The sequence below is a fragment of the Saccostrea cucullata genome, unplaced genomic scaffold (assembly GCF_032062105.1).
Source record: "Saccostrea cucullata isolate Sc308-1 unplaced genomic scaffold, CSIRO_AGI_Scuc_v1 ctg2394, whole genome shotgun sequence".
Lineage (NCBI taxonomy): Eukaryota > Metazoa > Mollusca > Bivalvia > Ostreida > Ostreidae > Saccostrea > Saccostrea cuccullata.
In genome coordinates, this window is record NW_026935684.1 from 41,659 (window position 1) to 66,369 (window position 24,711).

General features: G+C 33.0%; 1 protein-coding gene across 1 annotated transcript in view; it reads left to right on the forward strand.

The window, feature by feature from the left end:
* Positions 1–24,253, forward strand: part of LOC134243570 (uncharacterized) — a gene marked incomplete at its 5' end in the record, with an annotated part of 64,684 nt that extends 40,431 nt beyond the window's left edge. The window contains 5 exons of the mRNA XM_062725823.1: positions 5,653–6,147; positions 7,611–7,871; positions 16,794–17,012; positions 21,559–21,680; positions 22,055–24,253. Coding sequence (XP_062581807.1) covers positions 5,653–6,147; positions 7,611–7,871; positions 16,794–17,012; positions 21,559–21,680; positions 22,055–23,347 — 2,390 coding nt within the window. The remainder of the gene's footprint in view (positions 1–5,652; positions 6,148–7,610; positions 7,872–16,793; positions 17,013–21,558; positions 21,681–22,054) is intronic.
* Between the last annotated feature and the right edge of the window lie 458 nt (positions 24,254–24,711).

A 24,711-nucleotide genomic window follows, 5' to 3' on the forward strand; every position in this document is an offset into this window, starting at 1 on the left:
TCTAAGGTGACCTTTGGTCCCCCTACTTATGTACAATATAAAGTGACCTCAGGTTCCCCCTACTGATGTTCAATATTAGGTGAACTCTGTTTCTCCTACTGATGTACAATATAAGGTGACCTCAGGTCATCCTACTGATGTTAAATATAAGGTGACCTCTGGTCCCTTTCGCAGCACAGTTAAGGTTACAAAAAGGAGGCGGAGCCTAATTTGTACGGGAAAACTTGACTATGACATCATACACAATATACGTCATACAGCATTTCTTTAAAATATCACAAAATGAGTTTATCTGCTAATTTAACCAGTAAACAACATCAGACTACATAAAAACTTACTACAGCGTGTTGTTTTGTCGTTTGTTAAATCCCACATAACAAGTTATAAACAAGTCACTGATCGCAATACACTTGTCAATATGACGTCATTTCTTACAACGTGACGTAGTTTGTATGCAGTGAGAGACAGATCAAGTAATATTTTCTCAACAAAATATGTATTCACTAATTAAATAAAATATTATTTACAGATATTCTATGGGCCAACAACTTGAATTTAATGTCTTCTTCGCTATTTTATTAATATATTTTCTGTACATAACGTATTTAATTGACATTGCCGTATATTTGTATGCAAGTACATCGGAGGGTAATGTGGGGGGTCTTAATAAATCGATCTAGTGCAAGGGCATACACTCTATGGATCAAAGTAAGCTTTTACATTTCAACTTTAGAACTATTAAGGTATCTGAAAAGTGCTGCGATCCTGATGAATTCTTAAAAACAATTTAATTATATCAATATTTCATGCCGCTGACCAGCAAAAAATATAGCATTCGGTCATACAAGTATAATTTTAACAATGAAATTACAGAATTTAGACAGGATCGCAGCACTTTTTAGAAACTACAATACGTGTTGAAAAATTTTATATACTAAACTTGGAAATTTAACTTGGTTGTGCCCTTGCACTAGTGATATTTATATGTAACATCAATACTTCAAGTCAATGTGCTAAAATCGCCTGACTGCCGCATCACGTGACTAGTCTAAATATAAAATACAATCGTCCTCGATATGTAGTTATTAATCATAATTACAATTATCCAATATAAATAATGTACTAAAAATAATCGCCACCCCGATTACGAATACATTTTTAAATACAAAATTTAGTCGTTATTTCCATTGCGCACCTTAACTGTACTGCGTTACTTATGAATAATATAAGGTGACCTCTGGCCCCCCTACTTATGTACAATATAAGCTGACCTCTGGTCCTTCTGCTTATGAACAATATAAGATGACCTCTGGTCCTACTACTGATGTACAATATTAGGTGTCCTCTGGTCCCCTTATTGATGTTCAATATAAGGTGACCTCTGATCCCTCTACTGATGTACAGCAAAATATTAGGTGACCACTAGTCTCCGTACTCATGAAAAATATCAGATGACGTCTGGTCCCCGTACTGATGTACAATATAAGGTGTCCTCTGGTCCCCCTACTGATGTACAATATAAGGTGAACCCTGGTACAACTGCTGATGATCAATATAAAGTGACCTCTCATCCCCTCACTGATGTACAATATAAGGTGACCTCTAGTCCACTTTCTGGTGTTAAATATAAGGTGTCCTCTGGTCTTGCTACAGATGTACATTACAATATTAGGTGACCACTATTCCCCGTACAATATAAAATGACGTCTGGTCATCCTTCTGATGTCAAATATAAGGTGACCTCTGGTCCCCCTACTGATGTACAATAAAAGGTGACCTAAGGTACCCCTGCTGATGTACAAATGTAACTTCTGGTCATCCTTCTGATGTTTAATCTAAGGTGACCTTTGGTCCCCCTACTTATGTACAATATAAATTGACCTCAGGTTCCCCCTACTGATGTTCAGTATTAGGTGAACTCTGTTTCTCCTACTGATGTACAATATAAGGTGACCTCTCGTCCCCCTACTGATGTACAATATAAGGTGTCCTCCAGTCCCCCTATTGATGTACAATATAAGGTGTCCTCTGGTTCCCTTATTGGTGTACAATATAAGGTGACCTCTGGCCCCTCTACTGATGTACAGTACAATATAAGATGACCACTAGCCCCCTTATTAATGTTAAATATCGGGTGACCTTTGGTCCCCGTAATGATCATAGGCGTAGTCACAGGGGGGGGGGGGGCAGCGGGGGCACTAGCCCCCCCCCACTTTCATTTCGGGGGGGGGGGGGAGAGTATGTCTGTGCCCCCCCCCCCCCACTTTTTAAAAAAGAACAAAATCACAGCTATTATCCCCAACATCACCTTTACTGTAGGAAATATTCATTGAATGGATCCCCCCACTGGATTTGAAAGTAACTTGCCTTTGAAAAAGTTGGCCTCTACCCTCCCCCCCCCCCCCCCCCCCCAAACGGTTTGGGGAACTTTCCCTTTTTTTTTTTTTTTTTTTTTTTGCTTGTCAAAGAATTTCTGGAGTTGAGCCCCCCCCCCCCCAATTTAAGTTTGTGACTACGCCTCTGATGATGTACAAAATAATTGATTGATGTAAAATATTAGGTTACCTCTGGTCACCCATTATTATTTTCACTTTTCACGTTTCTGTAAATATATATATATATATTAGAAAGTTGATCTTTATAAAGTTATAAATATGATTATTTTGGAGTAAGACAAAGAAAATTGTCTATCATATAAAATTCAATTAATATTATATAAGGTGACCTGAGGTCTCTGTATTGATGATATCGATGAATTTACTTTTGTGCCTTTAATGCCTGGAGAGTTCCTAGAATGTTTTATTACTACGCAAAATGACGAACTATTTGCGGGGGACCCCAGGTCCTATTTCAGCGTACGTTTTATCCTTCTGCTGTCAAAATGCAACGACTGATATCGGTGTACTATTTATTCAGATTGTTTGTATTGTTGATTGATTGTGTCAATTTTAACATGTAAAAAAAAATAAATATTTACAATAATGTTCTCATGGGTACGGTTTGTATGTTGCCTTTTTTTTTTGTGAAGTTCGGCTAATGGTTTAACTCATAGAGCTGTTTCATATTATAATGTTCATAATCTTCACATTTGCTGCATTGTGTTTGATTTGGTATATTAAACAATTTATTGCATGATAATGAGGGAGACAAGAAGATTTCTTCTCCCATGAAAAGTCATATTGCCCTCGGGCGTTGCCCTCAGGGAATATGATTTTTCGTGAAGAAGATCTTCCTGTTTCCCTCACTATCATGCAATAAATGTATAATGTCCATGCAATAAATGTATAATGTTCATGTCCATTTAATTTTTTTTTGACTAGGTACATACAAAATAATGCTTTGTAATGTTACAAGTTTATAATGCAATCATCACAATGGATACTATTAAGTAATGCATTACATTACCATTTGATGTAATGCAAATTTTTGGACATTACATATTACTAGCATTACTTTGACTTCATGTAGAGCATTGCATGCATTACCATTATAATTAGCATTACCCTGCCTGCAAAACGTTTTGTCTATCGGGAGCGATTGAACACATCTAAAAAGTGAGGGATATAAGATGCATCAGACACATCTTATCTTATTGGAAATGTTCATTATAAGACCGCCCGTGCCCCAGTTTTTGTTGCAGTATTGTCAATAAAGGGTAATACATTGGTAATGCAGTCTTTAAGTGAAAATTGGGTACTGAAAGAAGTAAGTAAAAACTTACACAAACACAGACCCCCTCCCTCTCTCTCACACACACACACACTCATCCTCACATACACCCTCATAAACCCTCACACTTACACTCACACAATGAATAGAACATATTTTCGAGTTTGAACATTTTTTTTTATTTTTTGTTTGTCCAGGTTTTATCGAGTATAAGTGAAAAAATTTCTGGGGTTGCCCCCCCCCTCCCACCTCCCATCAAAAAGAATGCTACGTCACTAAAATTACTTCTATATTCCGTGAGTTGTGGTACCTTTAAAGTGAAAATCATCGAAGAGAAGTTTGATTATTCTTCATTTGAAATATCCTGTGCACCTGTTAGAAGTATAATAACTTACATATATTAGATTTAATGGCAGAAATCAAGCCTCGAAAGGAAAAAAAACACATGAACATTTGATTTTCAAGGATAAACTGATAGTATGTGAGAGAGGCGTGCATCTTACCTGCCATTTGTAAAAGAAAAAAGACATTTTTCATCCATCTCATTTAATTAAAACCATTCTTTATCCCTTCCATGTGGAGTTAAATAGTCTGATATGTGAAGTACGAAACAGATTTTTTTAAGAGTAAGTGGTTTATCATCCAATTAAAAGTCTGAAACCAATTTGCATCGATTAACTTATGAAATTTAAGATATGTCTTTTTCTTTTTAAAACCAGAGTCATTTAACACATAATGAGAAAGGTCTTATCTTTTTAAAATGGAAAATTCACAAGGAAATAAATAAAGGATTTATCTGATCATACAAAGAGCATTGATAACAAAGGTAAAAATACAACAAATGAAAGACAAAATCTACATGTACGAGTTGTTGTCATCCACGACAACGTCATTGACTAGTATAGCAGCACTGCACGATTTGTGTCACTTACCAAGTTGTATAAAAAGTTATAATTAATTCTACTTTTTCAATGCAAATTTAAAAATGCCCAGATTTATGGTCCCTATCCACATATTAACTTATTTGAAGATTCATTGACAGGTAAAGTCAAAAAGGCATACTAGTACAGATTGTCCCAGAATACATGAAACCATATGCATTGTTGAATCATGAATAGTTTTACCTTAAATTATATATATTAATGTTTGCAGTACTGTACTTTGATTCAATTCAGACCCATACAAGTTAAATTGATGCAAAGCATCAAATAGATTGCAAACAAAATTAAGCATTAAAAAAAATCTTTTACAATTTTTAAAAGCGTCCATGAAAGAAAAGCACGACACGTTATTAAAAGGTGAAATAGTTGAATCATTTAATTCAGTTTTCAAAGCAAAATAAATAACGTTAAAGAATTAAAATAAACATTTACTGCATTTGCTCACAAATAGATCCATCGATGTAAAAAAAAAATACCCATGATCATTCATGAATGATAAGAATTAATTGTCTTTAAAATGAAGATGTAGGACTGTCAAAATGAACCACCTGCTGATACCCTCTTGGTCACGTAATAATGCCAATGGCAGAATAGACTATGCTGCAAGCCGAGGTTCAGAATGTAGAAAAATATATCTTAGTGTCATTGCAGCTGTAGAACATATCCAAAACAATTTTTACTATTGAAAAACATTTCTTTTTTTTGACCATGCACTATTACCACGTCATTATTATCCGGAGGGTCGTGACAATTTCCTTTCATATCTTACATACTCCCAGGCTGGGGAGAATCTATTTAAACTCTTTTTATATGAACAAAAAAATATCAGTTATCATTTCTCAACGTATAAAATAATTTTTATGAAGGCAATCCTATAAAGACTCAAAGACTTATTTTTATTATGTTTTTCGTCTAAAAATCAAAAACGTATATAGTAGAATTGTCTATATAAGAAAAGTATACCTTGATAAATCTATGAATACGCAGGCCTGTAATCGGTTATACATGTAATCCTTTAACTTTTTGATTTCATTCATTTTAGGCAAGTATCAGGAATATCCAGAAGTCGACAGAAGTCTTCTTTACAGTTTACTGTTGTGTGACAAGTACACTGCTACTGTAAATAGGGAGGCGTTCAAGTCAATATTGATTAAGATACGAGAACGGTATTACCAAAGAATATCTCCGTCTGATGATGTTGATGTGACATCCCTTCAAGATGATGTTATGGAAACACAGAATGGTGAGTTAACGTTTATATCAGACGACATCCGACATGACGTCATGTACGCCTTAGTTACGGAGTGTCTAGAGAAGGACAGCGATCTGGAGTTTTTCCTGACCACGGCGTCACGTGACGTGATTTCAGAATACTGCCGATCCTGGGATTATAAGAGATGTGAGGGAGAGAGATGTCTGTATGTACCAAGCTGTCCGGTGAAGATATACGACCTCTTCATACACAAACTACAGCCGGACATCATCTCACACTGTACCGTGTCTGACTGGGGGATTCATGACAGAATCAGTGAACGTTGTAAGTACTGATCATGTGTCTGTCATTTAATTATTAATGATTGATGAATAATCATAATTATTAATTAGGGATGTCAATTTTACTCGGACAGCTTAGTCGAATAGTCGGAAGCTTTAGTCGAACGATAGTCGATTATTCGTTTAAATTTAATTTTTTTTTTCATATCATTTTCACTGTTTGTCTTTTTCTGACTAGTTTACAACATTTAATCAATGATATCACCATTTTATAACGGATTTCTGAATTGTTAACATGTGCGTAGTAAAATAAAAACTGTACAGCAATATGTACATGTACCCAGTGTATTTAATTTCAAAATTAATATATTAGCATTCTATTTAAATGCAAAATATTAAACGCTCTTATTTGCCCTTTCTTTACATAACGGTAGTACATGTACCCCATAATTGAAGCCAATTTCTACGTGTGCGTCAGTGATCTTTGACAGATAAACAATTAAAGAGTGTCTCTTATAAAAACAAAGAGAGGGAGCGAGGGCTTGTATAAATTTTAATTATGAAATTTTGTGCAAACAATCAATGATTGTATGAATTAATATCAGAAAAAGAAAACACGGTTTAAATACTCTCATAACTGACCCCAGTTGACATGTATTTACAATTTTGTAATAGCTGTTTAATCAGAATTCTTTCTGATTTAAAACAGTAAGAGGTATACAATCATTAATAATCATGTTTGTTATTTTTTCTTTCCCACTCTGCTTTTTTTTGTCATTTTTGCGAAGAACTTACATTAGGAAAATTTTTGTTTGATGTTACACTGCGCTGCAGAATAATAGTTCAGATTCACATAATCTTAATAACATTGTTTTCCTTTTTTAAGCTATATAAAACTGTAGATTTTCAAGACATGTTTGTCGAACATATATTGACGTATAAACTTTGAACAGTTATACCCATACCCTTAATTTTACATATGAAAATATTGATCTGTAAATAAATGAAATGGGTAAATATAAGTTTATTGCCTTGAATTCAAAATTACTTTGATGAAACACATTTTTAACGAATAACCGACTAGAGAAATTTTAGTCGATAGTCGGTATGATCGAACGATAGTCGAGTACTCGAATATTCGTTGAAATCCCTATTATTAATCTAAGATTCAGAAATCAAGTATTGTTTCAAACAAGAATTTCTTATGATTGTACAGTATTGTAATTAAAATTATAATTCTGTAATATAATCTATTGCATGGTGAGAAAAAAAGATAAAACGTACAAATTTTAATGAGCTTGAGATCTTTCAATCTTTTGAATTGATGCATGATAGAGCATGTTTATTCATCTTATTCTTCTACAACTTTAAAATATTGTGTATGTTTATAAACACATGATAAAGAAAGGAAAGAAATAATTTGAATACATATTTTTTCTTCAATGTATGTGAAGATCTATTTTGAGTATTTGCACAATTATTTATCATTGAATGTGATATGGACAGTGAAAGTACCACGGGAAATATTGGAATGGGACCAGAAAGCCAGGGAGCGGTACTTTCAGTACGCCGAGAGAGGGGGAGTACAGGAAGTCCATCACGCCCGGGGGATGATTGTAGGATGTGCTGGAGCGGGGAAAACAACACTGCTGAATCGACTACTCAAGCGAAGTCAGAAGGAAATAAAGAAGATAAAATCAACGAAAGGACTTGAGGTTCACGAGGAAATATTTGAAATCCGTGAAAAGCGAGGAACATTAATAAAAGGTAGGAAAATAAAAGAAATATATTTAACAATTTAAATTCAAAATTAAATGGGTCTATGGCTGCAGTTATTTTTTCATTTTATGCTTTTTACAATTTTTTATTTGAAATTCCTGAAAATTGATAATGTTAAAAATCAGTCCACTGAAAAATCAGGCAATGATCATGAGTGGCACATCGCATGTCATTGATTTAAATTATATTTTTGCATGCGAGCTAATTAAAACACGTAATTACACCTAACATCATCATAATTCTCCACCATGAATATGGCTGAGGCATAAAGTGTTTGTTGTCCGTCTTCTCGCCTTGTTTCCTTCCATCCTTCCGTCTGTCCTTCCATCACACTTTGTGTTTAGCTCTGTTCAAAGCTCAGTTTCAAAGAAATTATCCAAGATGTTTTCATCAAACTTCGTATGCTGATAGATACATGTACTGATGAGAGATATACAATGGCATCAACATTTTTTACCTTTCCTTTGACATTAACCTCGCTTTTCTTAAATTAATGTTTAGCGCAGTTTTAAACATACCATTCAAGATATTGTTATGAAACATCACATGTTGGATACATACTGATGAGAGCTATTCAAATGCATTACCATTTTGACCTAGACCTTTCCTTTGACCTTGAATTATCTTAAATTTGTGTTTAGCTCAGTTTTACCATTCAAGATATTTTTTATCAAACTTCATATGCTGTTACATACTGATGAAAGCAAATTCAACTGCATCAACATTTTTGGCCTTGACCTTTCTTTTGACTTTGACCTTACTTTTTCTTAATCAGTGTCAAACTTCATTTGCTGATACATACTGATGTAAGCAATTGAACAGGGTTAACATGTTTGACCATTACCTTTTAATTGACATTGACCTCACTTTTATCAAATTGTGTTTAAGTCAGTTCTAATCAAAGAAATCATTTTTAATATTTTTATCAAACTTCATATGTAGATGAAGTTACATATTGATGAGAGATATGCAACTGCATCAACATTTTTGACCTTGACCTTTCTTTTGACCATGACCTTACTTTTCCCATTCAGTGTCAAACTTAATACGCTGATACATACTGATGTAAGCAATTCATCTGCATCAATATATTTTTGACCTTGACCTTTATATGACCTTGACCTCACTTTTATCAAATTGTGTTTAAGTCAGTTTAAATTAAAAACATCATTCTAGATATTTTTTTATCAAATTTCATATGTTGATACATATTAATGAGAGATATGCAACTGCATCAACGTTTTTTTTACCTTGATATTTCCTTTGACATTGACCTCACTTTTCCTGGATTAGTGTCAACTTCATAAGCTGATATGCATATTGATGTAAGCAATTCAACTATTTCACTATTCAGGATATACATATACTGATAAAATTTCTTACACAAATTTTCATGTTGCATTAATAAATACCCCGGGGGAGGGGGGGGGGGGGCATACATATCCTTTGGACATATTTCTAGTTTTTGTAGTCTTCCTGTATTCGTAATTTCTGTAAATAATTAATTTTAAGTGTATAAAAAACATAACGTGCAAAAAAAATGTGTTTGTGAAATACTGATGCCCCCGTATGGCAACATAGCAAATATTAAGCTTTTCTTAAATGCAAATTTAACTAAATAGTACCAAAAGTAGGGTATTCTCACTGGAAAAAAATTGTGAAATTTAAAAGTAACCAAATGTTAAAGTTATTTTTAAATAAGTACAAAAATCTCCAAGGTCAAGGTCAAAAGGTCAATGTAATTTGTATCAAATGAAATGTCTTGCCACATAGAATACGTATGTTGAGCATGAAAGCCCTAGTCCTAACCATTCAGAAGTTATGGCCAACGTTCATTTTTTTTTAAAAGTAGGTCAAACGTTCTTGTTATCAAATGAAAGGTCTTGTCATAAGAATCAAATGTGTAAAATATGAAAGCACTAGCCCTAACTCTTTAAAAGTTATGGTCAAGGTTTGCTTTTTTAAAGTAGGTCAATCTCAAAGGTCAGAGGGTCTAAGTTCTTGGTAACCAACTAAGGGTCTTCTCACAAGGATTACATATATGAAGTATGAAAGCCCTATTACTTACCCTTCAAAAGTTATGGCAAAGGTTAAAGTTTTTTCACAAGTACGGAAATCTCCAAGGTCAAGGTCAAAAGGTCAAGGTTGTTAGTATTCAATGAAAGGTCTTTCAACAAAGAATACATATGTGAAGTATAAATGTCCTGGTATCTACTGTTCAAAAGATATGGCCAAAGTAAAAGTTTAAAATTTTCATGTAAAAGTGGGTCAAACTCCAAGGTCAAGGTCAAAAGGTCAAATTTGGTGGTACACCAACTAAGGGTCTTCTCACAAGGATTATATATATGAAGTATGAAAGTCCTATTACTTATCGTTCAAAAATATGGCCAAGGTTAAAGTTTTTTCACAAGTACGGAAATCTACAAGGTCAAGGTCAAAGGGCAAGGTTGTTGGTATCCAATGAAAGGTCTTTTAACAAACATTACATATGTGAAGTATAAATGTCCTGGTATCTACTGTTCAAAAGATATGGCCAAAGTAAAAGTTTAAAATTTTCATGTAAAAGTGGGTCAAACTCCAAGGACAAGGTCAAAAGGTCAAATTTGGTGGTACCCTAAGAAAGGTCTTGTCACAAGGAATATACATATGAAATATGAAAGTCATAGCTCCACCAAATCAAAAGTTATGGACAAGGTTAAAGTTTTTGTGGACAAACAGACAAACAGGGAGACAGACAGACAGACAGACAGACAGACAGACAGACAGACAGACAGACAGACGGACACGACAAAAACTATATACCCCCGAAACTTCGTTACGGGGGCATTAAAAAAATAAATAAAAAAATAATGTTTTGATCAATGAAGAATATGGAGATAACGAAAAGTATTCAATCTCAAAGTCCATAAAACAATACCAAATAGGAGCGGAGCAAACACAGATCTCCAAAACATCAGAGAAGGGATCAGGTGCGATTGCAAAAACCTTTGTCTTTTATCATATTTATAAAGAACATGATTTTTGTGTGTCTCTGATGAGACTTTAATTTATCTTTTGAATTCAATATCCGATTTTCACTAGGTTATAATATCCAAAACAATTCAATGACGAAAAAGTCTCATGTATATTATGAATACAAAGTTCAAACTATTGAATCAATCAATAAAGTTGATGGAAACATGTATATTGAGATAAAGAGTCATGTTGAGCTATTTCTTTCATACTTTCCCAAATTAAACAGATCCCGACCGGAATTATATACAGAAGAAAACCATCAAATGTTATCGTTAAATTTGGCTCTTTTTTATATAATTGGTTTTAAAATTACATTTATTTTTCATATACATGTATATATGTCGCATTGGTGACATTTGTCTTTACTTTAATTAGGTAATAAATTTTGCATTTATTTTGATTGAGATCGATTTTAATTTAATCAGAATTGGTTTATACTTTCAAATCTAAGTAAAATTATCATTATTCTTTACATAACTGGTATGACGTTGAAAACTTTCAATAAATAAGATAACTTAAAACAGAAAACAACCAGAAATTTTTAAGTATAGTAAAACGTATGAGAGAGAAACAATTTTCATACTTTTGAAAAATCAAAATACCACCCCACCCCCCTTTCCTTAAGATAAGTGATATGCTTTAAGTCTGTGGTATTTTTAGAATCATCTCTCTATTTTTTCCTTAAAGATCCATTTGCCTTTTATAACATTTATCAAATCCTAAAATATTTAAAACGTCATTATCTCAGGTCCTGAATTCGAAGTGACCTTATCATAAAAAAAGTTATCAAACCAGGTCAATTATTTATCATACCAATTATTTGTAAGAATATTGAGCTTTATTTTTTTTAAAGTGCGTTAATTTGATCGATATTAACACTCTTTGAAGCGAAGTTAAAATTTTCACAAAGTGCGTTAGGTTGCTCTCAAATTTAGTGCAATTTGAGAAAATTTTTCAAAGTGCGTAATTTTTCAAAATGCGTTGTTACACAGCCCCTCCTTCTAGAATCACATAGTCATCTCTTGAAAAAAAATTGTATGTCTTCTATGAATTTAACAGTCTCCTGAATATTTTATTATAGGCTGTAAACTCATATCAATATAAATTTCAACCAAAATGTATTTGGAAATTGAAATAATTTGTCTATTGTTGTTGGTATCCTGTGAAAGGTATTGCAACAAAGAATACATATATAGAGTATAAAATTCCTTATACCTACAAGTTAAAAGATAAAACCAAAGTAAATGTTAGAATTTTGTGTAAAAGTGGGTCAAAATCCAAGGTTAAGGTCAAATTTGAAGTACCTCAAGGGAGGTTTTGTCACAAGGAACACACATTTAGAAGTCATACATGTAGCTCCAGACCACTAAATCAAAAGTTATGGGGCAAGGATGAAGTTTTTGTGGACAAACAGACAAAGAGACAGACAGATGAACGAACGGACACGACAAAAACTATATTCCCCGAAAATTCTTTTACGGGGGTATAAAAAGTAAGTTTTAACATACATTTTTTTCATTAAAATAGAGCACAAAAATGATAGTACGATAAAAATATAGGGAAGGCGGTGTCTTGGCATCATGACACTTTTAGCTCACCTGAGCTTTTCTGATCAGCCGTTGTCCGTCTTCCGTCGTACGTACGTCCCTATATCCGTCCGTCTGTAAAATTTTAAGGTTTACAACTTCTACTCAGGATCCACTGGGCCAATTCTAACCAAACCTGGTACAAAGCATCCTTAAGGTGAAGGGAAGTTTAAATTGATAAATAAAAGGGCTCTTGCAAGGGGGTTAATTAAAAGACATACATAGGATGGGGTCATTAAAAATATTTTCAAAAAGCACTGGGTCACAAAAGCTTAAACTTTTTGTCGAAGAATTCTATGATATTGTAAACTCTAAATTGTTTATATCATGGCCCATTGGGTGAAGGGCTAGGCCACAATAGGGAATCCAATTATAAATTGTTATACATTTGTATATAGGCAAAGTCTTTAAAATATCTTCTCAAGGAGCACTGGACCACAACAACTGCCACTATGTGGAAGCATCCTGGGGTAGTCAAAATTCCACATTCTCCATATTTTGACTCGTATGGGGTCAAACTCCAAAGATAAAGGTCAAAAGGTCAAAATTGTTTGTATCAAAAGAAAGATCTTGTCACAAAGAATACACATGTGAAATAAAACAGGCCTAGTGCTACATGTAACTGGTCAAAATATTTGATTAGGTTATATGTTTTTAAGTGGGTCAAACTCTGAGGTCAAGTTCAATAGGTCAAAAAAGTCTGTAACAATGGAAAGGTCATATCATAATAAACACTCCTTTCAAAACCTTACCCTTTACAGTGGAAGAATTATGGGCTAGGTTACTGTTGACAACTGATTTAAAGCTCTTCTCGAACATATTGTTGCACAAAACTCTTCAAGTTTCTCCTTCACTACTGTTTCTGTCGTTGTAAGGAGTAAAGAAAGAAGCTTGGTTGAGCATTTATTGGAACCTGCTATGTATCTTGTTTGTAAGGATTCTTATGAAGTTTCGGAATCCAATGTATGGTAGTTCAAATTCAATTTGGAACTTTGAGATATTAAAAATATTAAAAACCAACATATGACTTTTAAAAATTTCTTCTTTAAAAGGGAACTATAATATGGGTAGTATAAGTTAGAATACCATGTGTAGAAGTAGATTCAAGTTCTTTTAAAACATAATTTACACTGTATATAATGAACTTTACACAGGAAGACAATGTTGATACCTGCTTTGTCAGACGGGACCAGTAGGTACTGATCTTATTTATAACTTCTGGATCATTGAATTCGGAAGGATAGATGTTTTTTTTTATTGTACCTCAGTCTTTGAATACGTGATTTTAATATGGATCTGAGAATATTTTATTTATTCTGACAAAGTGTCAACGTCTTCTTTTTCATATCTGGCCCATCGCCTGGTGTAATCTTCAATAGAATCCATAATATTTATAAGATTCCGACGCCATTTGAAGCATCAGGATCCCCTATATTTTAGACCTATAAAAATCAATGATCGTTAAATATTTTCGATTTAGATTTTTGGCTGAACAACAAATACATAGAGCTGCAAAATGAGCAAAAATACATACTTTGTGATAGTGTAATGATCTGTCTTGTAATATCAGGACTTGTTAGACTTTATTTATTATAGAATGATGTGAACTGTGGAACGATTTAAGCAAACAGATTTACATCTCCCAAATAAATTTTGTAATTCTATCGGTGAATTGGACATAAGCATGATGCTGTCAATGATAATTAATTAAGTGCATATTAAGGGGGGGGGGGGGGCTATGTCGTTCTACATCAAAACAGCGTTATGTGACGTAACAATAACAACGTTTAATTGGTTTACCTGTTGACTTTTTGCTGCTATGATATAGGCATAACATTGTTCATAATCAATAACGTACACAATTTACAAAAAAAAAAATATTTTAATAACAGTTTTATTTTATTTATCTAATTATTAGTTTGTTAATATTAGAATTCTCTTCCTTTGGTTGATAATTCATAGCAATTTCAGTTGTGAAGAAACACGATGATATGCTGATATATAAGTGCAAAAATATAAGATAAAATTCAGCAAAGAAAGCGGCTTTAATCAGGAAAATATGTTAAATATGTTTACCATTAATTGTTTTTTTTATGGATAAAAACTAAAAAAAAAAAAAAAAATTATGAAACTTACTTGTGCCTATTTTTATTGATTTATAGTACATGTAGATTTAATTGTATCAAGTCATTCCTAGGTTCAAATAGGTGTGTTTGTTGACGGGGAAATGGGGAGGGGGAGGACAGAAGAAAACGTCATATTTCTCGTTTATTTAATCATAAAGGTATACATTTTTCTTTGTTAAAATAAAGAAATGAATTTTTTCTTTCAAAAAATATGAATTATAACACAAAGACTTTTTTAAGAAATTACCTGTAAAGCATGTCGGAATTGTAAAAAAAATACGACAAGAAAAACGGGGTGATACTCACATTGAGCTCACATATAATTTTTCATGCGAGATGAAATACAATGAATTTGCCTTCGTTTTAAAGGTACAAGTCATATATATTAGATACATGTTGATTTTGAATGTGATTTGACATTTTTGGTTCTTTTTAGCCCATATTTGTGGTAGAACAATAAAGTCTGAAAATAATCTATTTATAACATTTCACACTGTTTTTGCACGTGCTCCTGTGTAAAAATAAGCATATAAAGGTATCGTTTTTAATACCTAAAATTAAGAGCAAGTGGTCATGAAAGAAATGTCAAGTTTTGAAAACTTCACACAAAGACTTTTCGGACTTAGGTCCCCCCTTAAATGTGGGGAAAAAGTTTTATGCTGATTGAACTTTTAACCTAGACTTAGTGCTACATGTATATGCATATTTTTATTTTATTTCTGTATTAATATTTTGGTATAAATAATTTCAAAAGCCCATTTTCTTTTACTTAGAAAACATTGAATTGCAGCACAGGTAAATTCCGGATATGAAAACAAAATAATGAAATAAAGAAATGTTGGAAATGCTATGCATATTTCCGGAAATGAAATGAAGCAGCAATTTTATATCCTTTAACTGCTTCAGGCTAGTTCCTAGTCAGCTGTGTGCGTTGTAGCGAGACGTGATTTCTTACATGTAGGTTTTAGTTTTCACAGTTCTGCTGCATTTAATAAACAAAGGAACTTACATGTATCACTTTTTGAAGATTAGGTATAAAAAGTAAGATTTTATGTTGGATTAGGTGGCTTTTTTCAGCAAATAATCATTTATATACACATAGATACTTTATACATGTAAACAGTGATTACTGAATACTTGTTAGAATTAATATAGGATAGGTATATTCTCTTTTTTCCCATTATAAATAAGACTTTTCCATAAATATTTGAAGGAAACAATGGAAATTTTTAAGTTCATTTCATCTTATTTCCCCGTTAATTGTATTTTCTATAATTCAGCTATTTTAATACATTTTTTAAAAATTTTAATCTACTTATTCAATCATTTAAAATCAATACATTAAAGCGGGTATCCTTTTGTAAAATCCATATATTTGTATAAAATTAAAATAAATCATTCTGACCATTAGCCCAAAACATATATTGTTATTTGCAAGAGGGAATAGTTGGAATTGAGATTTTTAAAAAGTGGGAATAGGTAGAAGACACCCTGTATACATTTAATACACAAAGGAGCTAGTCATACACTCTGTTGTATGATAAATCTAAACAAATTGATTTTCGCCACTTTTGAAAAAAAAAATATCATAGCAGCTCGAGTCCTAGGTAACCCTAGCCACTTGTACATATAGCCGTCCCAGTTAAATCGAGGATTTAATTTGCTATTTATCATCCTACTTTGAGAGCTTGAACCATTGTAAATGTCCTTAACAGATAAGTATAAAATTAAAGATTTTTTTTTTGTAAATTATCAAACATTTTTGTGTTGTCACTCCCTAATGTGGCAAAATATTGAAAATGCTAACTAAAAAAATGATTATTTTCTGTTTTTGCTATTTAATTTTTTTTCTCCTTTTCATTTGCCATTAATGAAAGTTTTAACTATTTCTTATGATTTTTCTTCTTGTGTTGTAAATTTTAGTTTGTTTCACGAACGAAATCTCGGTAAGACTTGATTAATGAACAATTAAAATATGGCCCATCAATTGCTTTTTAAGAAGATGTTTTATTCTTGTCTATTATATAGTAAATAAATAGTTTGCACATTTAAGTATAATTTCCCTTACTTGACGGTGTGGAAGTAAAAACATAAAATTACATAGGATGTCCTCTGGATTTGAAACTTATCCCTTGCAATTGAAACATGGCTATTTTCTTAAATTTAAATTCTTATTTTTTTAGCTAAGAAACACATCAAGAGATCAAATAAAGATGCCCGGAAAACGTTGAGTTTCTTTGACTTTGGGGGCCAGTGTGCGTATTACGCCTGTCACCAGATTTACCTGACCAGGAGAGCTTTCTATGTTGTTGTGGTGGATGCCTCTAAACGTCTTGACCAGAAGGTGGATAAGGAAGTGTGCGACCAGGAAGAAACTGTATTTGTAAACTGGACTTATAAAGGTATTCAATTCGTTAAAATGTGACAAATAACAGGACGTTTTTTTTCAAATCAAATTTAAAAATGTAAAGTATCTTAAAGGAGAAACTTGAGAACTGTGCAACAATATATATATCTTCAAGATTTGGTTCAAATCAGATGCGGATACAAAATATTCCAAGGAACTTTTGGATTGTTTTAAATCACAAGATTTTATCAAAAACAACAGCTGTAAAAAATACGATTTTTTAATTTATATACACAACCATTCCCCAAGATAAATTAAATTTAAGGCTTTTTGAAATCATTGACAGCTGCTTTTTCAATAAAAAGGAACTCGTAAAGAGCAAGAGCCATCTTATGCATAAAATGGCCCTGTACTTATATCAATTAATTAACTATCACCCTCTTTCCATTTTCATATATCAAAATAAAGTAGACACTTGGTGCTTTCATGTTCTATAATGAAATATCGTTTTGAGAATCTAAATATTTGAAAACAGGCTTTGAGAAATTGCAATGTTCTTGAAATTTGCAGAAAATATGCTTATTTGACTACCTTCAGCAAAGAATTAAAATATGAGCACAGCCCACGATCCAAAAAATAAAACATGTTTTTTGATCTTCAGAAATAGGCCTTTCATTATGTATTGGCATATTTTGGATCAGAGGTTGTGCTCTATATGAATTATTGAAAAAATGCTTCAACTTTAGGTCATTTTCAAAGGAATTTACAGGATATGAGGAAAATGACGCATTTTATGACGTCATAATGCATTGACTAGATGTGAAATTACGTCACAATTAAAATATACGTGGTCACCAACAGTCCAAGTGATAAATACTGCATTTGCAACCTAAATTGAGCACTTTTGAATTTTCAGAAATTCTCAGGGCCAAATAAGGCCCAAAGTGGCTCTACCTCTTTGTTTACCTTTTCAATGGTCATTTGCAAAATTATTTTTTGTTAAAGTAATATACGCTATAACGTGCCCCATTTTAAAATACGGCTGGAAATTTATATATTTTGTTTACCAATAAAAGTTACGAAAATGCTGTAAATTACACCATTTAAATAAAATTCGTTATAAAGTTATCAAATTATAATTATTTATTATCCTGCAAGGAGAATAATGTCTATTTTTAAGTAAATCCACCACGTGACGCCGTCGCTACTTTTAGATTGATAAACAAACACGGTGTCAAGAAAACGAGGTAAGCCCTTTGAGATACAACTCACTTTTGACATGGATGGCGTGTTACTATTAATATAACTTATCTTTAAATGTAATCAGTATCAAAAATCTATACTCTGTTATGACGCATATTAACCTTTTATTAATAATCGTTGTCAAAAGGCAACGTGCCTAACGGTCTATAATTTCCCGTGGACATACGTGTCTATATTTAGACCTACTGTTTACGCACTTCCTTTATCAATATTCATAAAAAGACTGAATTCTTGATTGCAGATATTGCTTTATTGTTGTGTTATTACAACGAGTTTTATAGTTAAATTTTGTGGAAATATTATTTTTTCATTACACTTTATGTGTTTCAAATCATTTAATCATTTTGTTTCACATACAAATCGGCATCCATACGGCGTATATTACTTTAAAAAGCGTTCTATTTGTACACAGAACTACTCTGAAATTGACATAAAAAAGATGCTTAAGTTTCTCATTAACAATATCTATGTGGTTTACGGGGACCAGGTCTACCAACTATCTATGTGATTCCCATTGGTATCTATTGTGCCACGTTATTAGCAGACCCATTTGTTGTATTCATTTGAATCAGAGTTTGTGAAAACTGAAAAATCATATACATGAAAAGAAAAAAACACACTTTCTGTGCTGTTTAGGCCCTTGAGTCGGATGTTCTTTTAAATAATGGGTCATTAGGTCAGGTAGGGCTGAAAAAAGGCACCAATGTAATTTTCTTTTGACAATTTGCAAATGAACAATACACGTAAACTTTGAATCAAGTAGTAATCGTGGTACATGTAAAAATATACGTCTTTTTTCTGCCCCTGTAAACGAGGTTTCGGGGGTATATATTTTTTGTCGTGTCCGTCCGTCTGTCTCTCTGTCTTTCTCTCTGTTTGTCCACAAAAACTTTAACCTTGCCCATAATTTTATTCAACAGTATTCAATCTCAAAGTCCATTAACCAATATACAAAATAAGAGCAGAGCAGACACGGACCTCCGAAACATCAGAGGTGGGATCAGGTGCCATGGAGAAGTGAGCATCCCCTGCTGACCGGTCACACCCGCCGTGTGATCGTTGTCATGATCAGGAAATAACGGGAAAAAAAATCCGTAAGTCAGCATTTGACTCAATGATAAATTGCATTTTCTGACAAGGTCGTTGTATCGACCATAGAACTTAGGAAATGATGGCTTTAAATGAGACTGCTGATATTCTTGTTTCATCAACTTGCTCGTCAATAATTTACATCGTTTAAGAAATTGTTCATACGTAGAACATGCTCTTGCGTATCGAATCAACTGAGATATATATACTCCGTATGCAGGTGATGAAGGCATATTGCTGCATTAATAAGGGAAGTTGACGATAGAAAAGCTAAAGTCGTCACGTTTATCATATAGCTTGGTTGTTTGATTATCATTAGTGTCTTTTTCAATTAAAATATGCAAGTATGAAGTAGAAGTGTCGGACTCTGTGGTATCTTTTATTTCAAGCTCACTGGGATATATCGTATCGACGTAGGAATGGAAATTATCATTATTATACGTCGTCGATATATCTAAAAGTTGAGTTGAAGGCCACAGCAAGTGCTTTCTTCTTATCACACACATAAGATTTTGCTTAAATTTTGCTTCACATGAAAATAAAAATAAGTCTGCTAATAACGTTGCGAAATTTGTACCCATTGGAATTCTGATATATTGTTGGAATACCTGGTCTCCAAAAAACACATAGATGTTGTCAGTCAAAAACTCAAGCATCTTCTTGCTGTCAACTTCAGAGTACTTATGTGTGCAATCAGAATCTGTTTTAACAAAATAATTTTGCAAATGACCAATGACGAAGTAAGTAAATTTACGAGTTCCATTTTTATTGAAGAAGCAGCTGCAATGATATCAAAAAGCCTGGATTTTAATTTGTCGTGAATACTAATTACCTTGACCTTTTAACCCTGACCTTGGAATTTTTTGACAGCTGCTTCTTCAACAAAAATGGAACTCGTAAATTTACTTACCTCGTCATTGGTCATTTGAAAAATTATTTTGTTAAAACAGATTCTGATTGCACACATAAGTACTCTGAAGTTGACATCAAGAAGATGCTTGAGTTTCTGATTGACAATATCTATGTGGTTTTTGGAGACCAGGTATTCCAACAATCTATTGGAATTCCCATGGGTACAAATTGCGCTCCGTTATTAGCAGACTTATTTTTATATTCATATGAAGCAGAATTTATGCAAAATCTTATGCGTGAAAAGAAGAAAACACTTGCTGTGGCCTTCAACTCGACATTTAGATATATCGATGACGTATTGTCAATTAATAATGATAATTTCCATTCCTACGTCGACACGATATATCCTGGTGAGCTTGAGATAAAAGATACCACAGAGTCCGACACTTCTGCTTCATACTTGGATATTTTACTTGAAAAAGACACTAATGGTAATCTAACAACCAAGCTATATGATAAACGTGATGACTTTAACTTTTCTATGTCAACTTCCCTTACTTATGCAGCAATATACCTTCATCACCTGCATACGGAGTATATATATCTCAGTTGATTCGATACGCAAGAGCATGTTCTACGTATGACCAATTTCTTAAACGAGGTAAATTATTGACAAGCAAGTTGATGAAACAAGAATATCAACAGTCTCGTTTAAAGTCATCATTTCGTAAATTCTATGGTCGATACAATGACCTTGTCAGCAAATACAATTTATCATTGAATGAAATGCTGACTGACGTTTTTCATACCAATTGTTAGTCCATTACTTATACACTGAATTGACGACGGATTTTTTCCGTTATTTCCTGATTATGACAACGAGCACACGGCGGGTGTGACCGGTCGGCAGGGGATGCTCACTCCTCCATGGCACCTGATCCCACCTCTGATGTTTCGGAGGTCCGTGTTTGCTCTGCTCTTATTTTGTATATTGTTCAATGGACATTGAGATTGAATACTGTTCGTTATTGCCATATCCTTCTTGTACTTATTGAAAAAACTTTAACTTTTGCCCACTTTCAAATTTCACAATTGTTTTCCAGTGAGAATACCCTACCCAAGCTACCAATTATTAATAATTAATTTTGCATTTAAGAAAAGTTTAATCTTTGCTATAATGCCATATGGGCACATCATTGTTTCACAAACAAATATTGTTTCCTTAGAAGTTGATATAGACGAAAGCGTACATACTTTAGATAAATAAAATCAAATTATAAAAACAATTATGAAATTCATTTGCAATAAGCATATAAAGAATTACCTTTGTGGTTTTCTGATAATTTACCTGTTGGTGTGATTTAAAAAGTAAAGAACATTTTTTTTTCTGCTTACAGATTACTTTCTTTTTTGGATGAAATCCATTCACACATACTGTCATGGGAATTTATATAAAGACAAAGACAGTGACGTTATTATCATGCTTGTTGCAACACACTGGGAAAAACGTGCTTACAAGGTACATGTAAAACAACTTCAGATAGTTTTCTTTGCAAGATATTTTTAAAACAAAAGGTTTCTGTGCATTGATTTGCATTGTTCCAAATTGGTACTTGAGTATGTTCAGTAAATGCACATGGAGAAAAAGAGCTATTCAGAGAATCCTCACATTTTCGGGAGATTTACGTCATTAAGTGTACATTTTCATTGCTGCATCTGAATTTAATTACCTTTTAATGATCTTTCTGTTATATTGAGATCTGAAACTGTGAATTTTACTTGTATTATTGCACGCAAATTATGCTCAAACATTGACTTCAATACCAATTTTTATTCTTACTTTCTTAATTAAATAAGGTAATTTATACATCTTTCTGACATTTGTTCTTGCAGGATAAAGCTGATTTCCTTGATAGTTTGCAGAGGATATTGCCAGCGAATTCTAACCTTGTCCAGTACATCAGAAAAGACAGGTGTTTCTGTACAAATTTATTAAAAGACAAAATTAATGTCCTTGAACAAGCCATCGTAAACATAGCGGCAGAAAAAAAGTGGAGTGAAAAAATTCCTTCAGAATGGATTTCATCTGACACATTTCAGAAACAGAAATGTAGACGTGTTATGAATCTTGAGGAAATAAAAAATCTTTTTAAGCATCTTGAAGATGAAAAACAAGTGCATGATTTGGCAAATGACATGTTAAGATATTACCACGATGCTGGAAAAGTAATTCACTTTGATGAAGATTATCTTAGGAGCTCTGTGATAATTGATGTCCAATGGTTTGTAAATGCATTTAAACTAATTATCACAGACAGGCTTCATGTGAAGGGTATTGTTGCTGAGAGACAAGATTGGGAGGAATTCTACAAAACAGGGAATTTAAAAGATTCCCTTCTCAGTGATATATGGAAACTAGAAGATAAAAGACTTTTGGATACCATTAAAGATTCAACTTCATCAGAAATCGTAAACTTTGTTGAAGATTCTCGCTTTTTAATGCACCACAAAGAAGAATTATTGTTGTACTTGCAGAGATTGGGTTTGATTTCCAGTGAAGGTCAATTACATTATGTTCCTTCAATGAATAAAAGGGACTTTGGAGGAAAACAAAAAGAGATTATCAACCGGTCAAATTCAAAGTCATCAGTACTTGTGTACTTGTTCGACTTTTTGCCATATTTTTTCTTTTATCGTTTAGTCGTGGCATTGATGCAAATCGAAAATTGGAAAGTTCTGGAAATTGACGGCATCAGTTGTTTGTACAAAGATGCCGCTATGTTCAATCACAAAAGTCATAATATTGCCATCAGCGTCACTCCATCTACAATTCAGCTTCAAATCTTTCATTCCCTCCCTCAGACGGCAATGCACCATGAAGTGACTTTATCTATACGAGAAAAAGTTGAATCCATATTGCAGAGTATTACCAGATCTTTTCACAAAAGCCTTGCTTATAAAATGGGATATCTTTGCGATGGAGATGGAAGTCAAATTGTAGGCAAAGAAATTGCTCACAACTTTATTGAGGAAGGCATGTTGGGAAGTGGAAGCCAGATGGCATGCCCTAAACATCAGGTGGAAGGGTTCCACACTATAAACCCGGACTATTTGCTGAAATACTGGAAAAAAGAACGATTTTCCAAGTTAAAACAAATTGACGAATCCTACATTATGCATATATAGTTGGTTCCTATTAAATGACTGATTCCACCTCCGATGTTTTGCACGTCCGTGTTTACTTTGAATTGTTCTATTGACTTTTGAGCTTGACTTCTGTTCGTTATATCTACCCATTTCCTTACTCTTTTGAAATATGCTAATGAACTTGTTTATTATGTTTTGAGGGGTGCTAATGCAACCATCTACTCCCTATATTCGTAAACATACTTGTTTTTCAGGTTTCTTGAAAATAATTGTAATTTTGTTTCTCGAAAAAGCTGTTTAAGATTCAAAATCAATATTTGAAAAAAAAAACTGTTTAAAACAAATTCTAAGGAAGGTGTGAATAATTCTTTTTCAAACAAAAGTGGTTCACATGAATTCCATGTGAGTTCTTAAAATGAGAAAGAAATGAAAAACAAAAATTTTAGTAATATTTGAAAACTTCAAATGGTTTTGGAAAGACTTCCATATGAATTTACAAGAAGAACATTTTGCAAAAAAAGTCGCTCAAGAAATCTTCAGCTGAAATTTCTAAGGAAATTATTTGAATATTATACCAAAGTATTCACGTGAAATGCACATAAAAAAAGAAAAGATTTATATTATATGTGGCGTCGGTAGTCCAGTGGTTAAGGTGCCGGACTCCAAACCGAAAGGTTGCGAGTTCGAATCCTGGCCGCGACAAGCCGACGTTGTGTCCTTGGGAAAGGCACTTTACACGAATTTCCTCACTCCACTCAAGTGTAAAACGAGTACCTAGCTATAGACAGCAAAAGATATTGTCAGAATGTTAGTGCTCTAGCGCTGATAACGGCAGCTTGCACTGAGAAAGATTCTGGATTGTTAAGGTCTGCCGGGGTAATAATGCATTGTAAAGCGCTTTGAGTAGCATTTATGCTAGAAAGGCGCTATATAAATACGATCATTATTATATTAACTCTTTGCCCCTTGCGCTGTCTGTGACGTAAAAGTAGCATTACATTTGTTACTTTTTGATGACGTTATCCTTTTCCCCGCAGCGCCCTTGCGATTACGTGCTGAAAAGACGTGTTTTTGAGGATTCATTAACACGGTGTAAGTAGCAACTGTTGTCGTATATATCGCCCAAATATTTATACTATCATCTATAAAATGAATTTAAGTATTTTGATGATGGTTTAATTCTGTTTATTTTGTATCAATACTTCTTTATGTTGACTTTTACAAACTTCATGTTTTATCATTATTTATTAGTAATTTATTTTGAATTTTAAATCTAAATCGAAAACTTCTTTCAAAATAATTGTTTGAGTTTCCATTCAGGGTGTCATTTTTATGCTAGGTTAAAATGACAGAGAGCAATAAATGCCCCTCCCCCCTTTTTTAAATTCTTCAGTAACATGCAT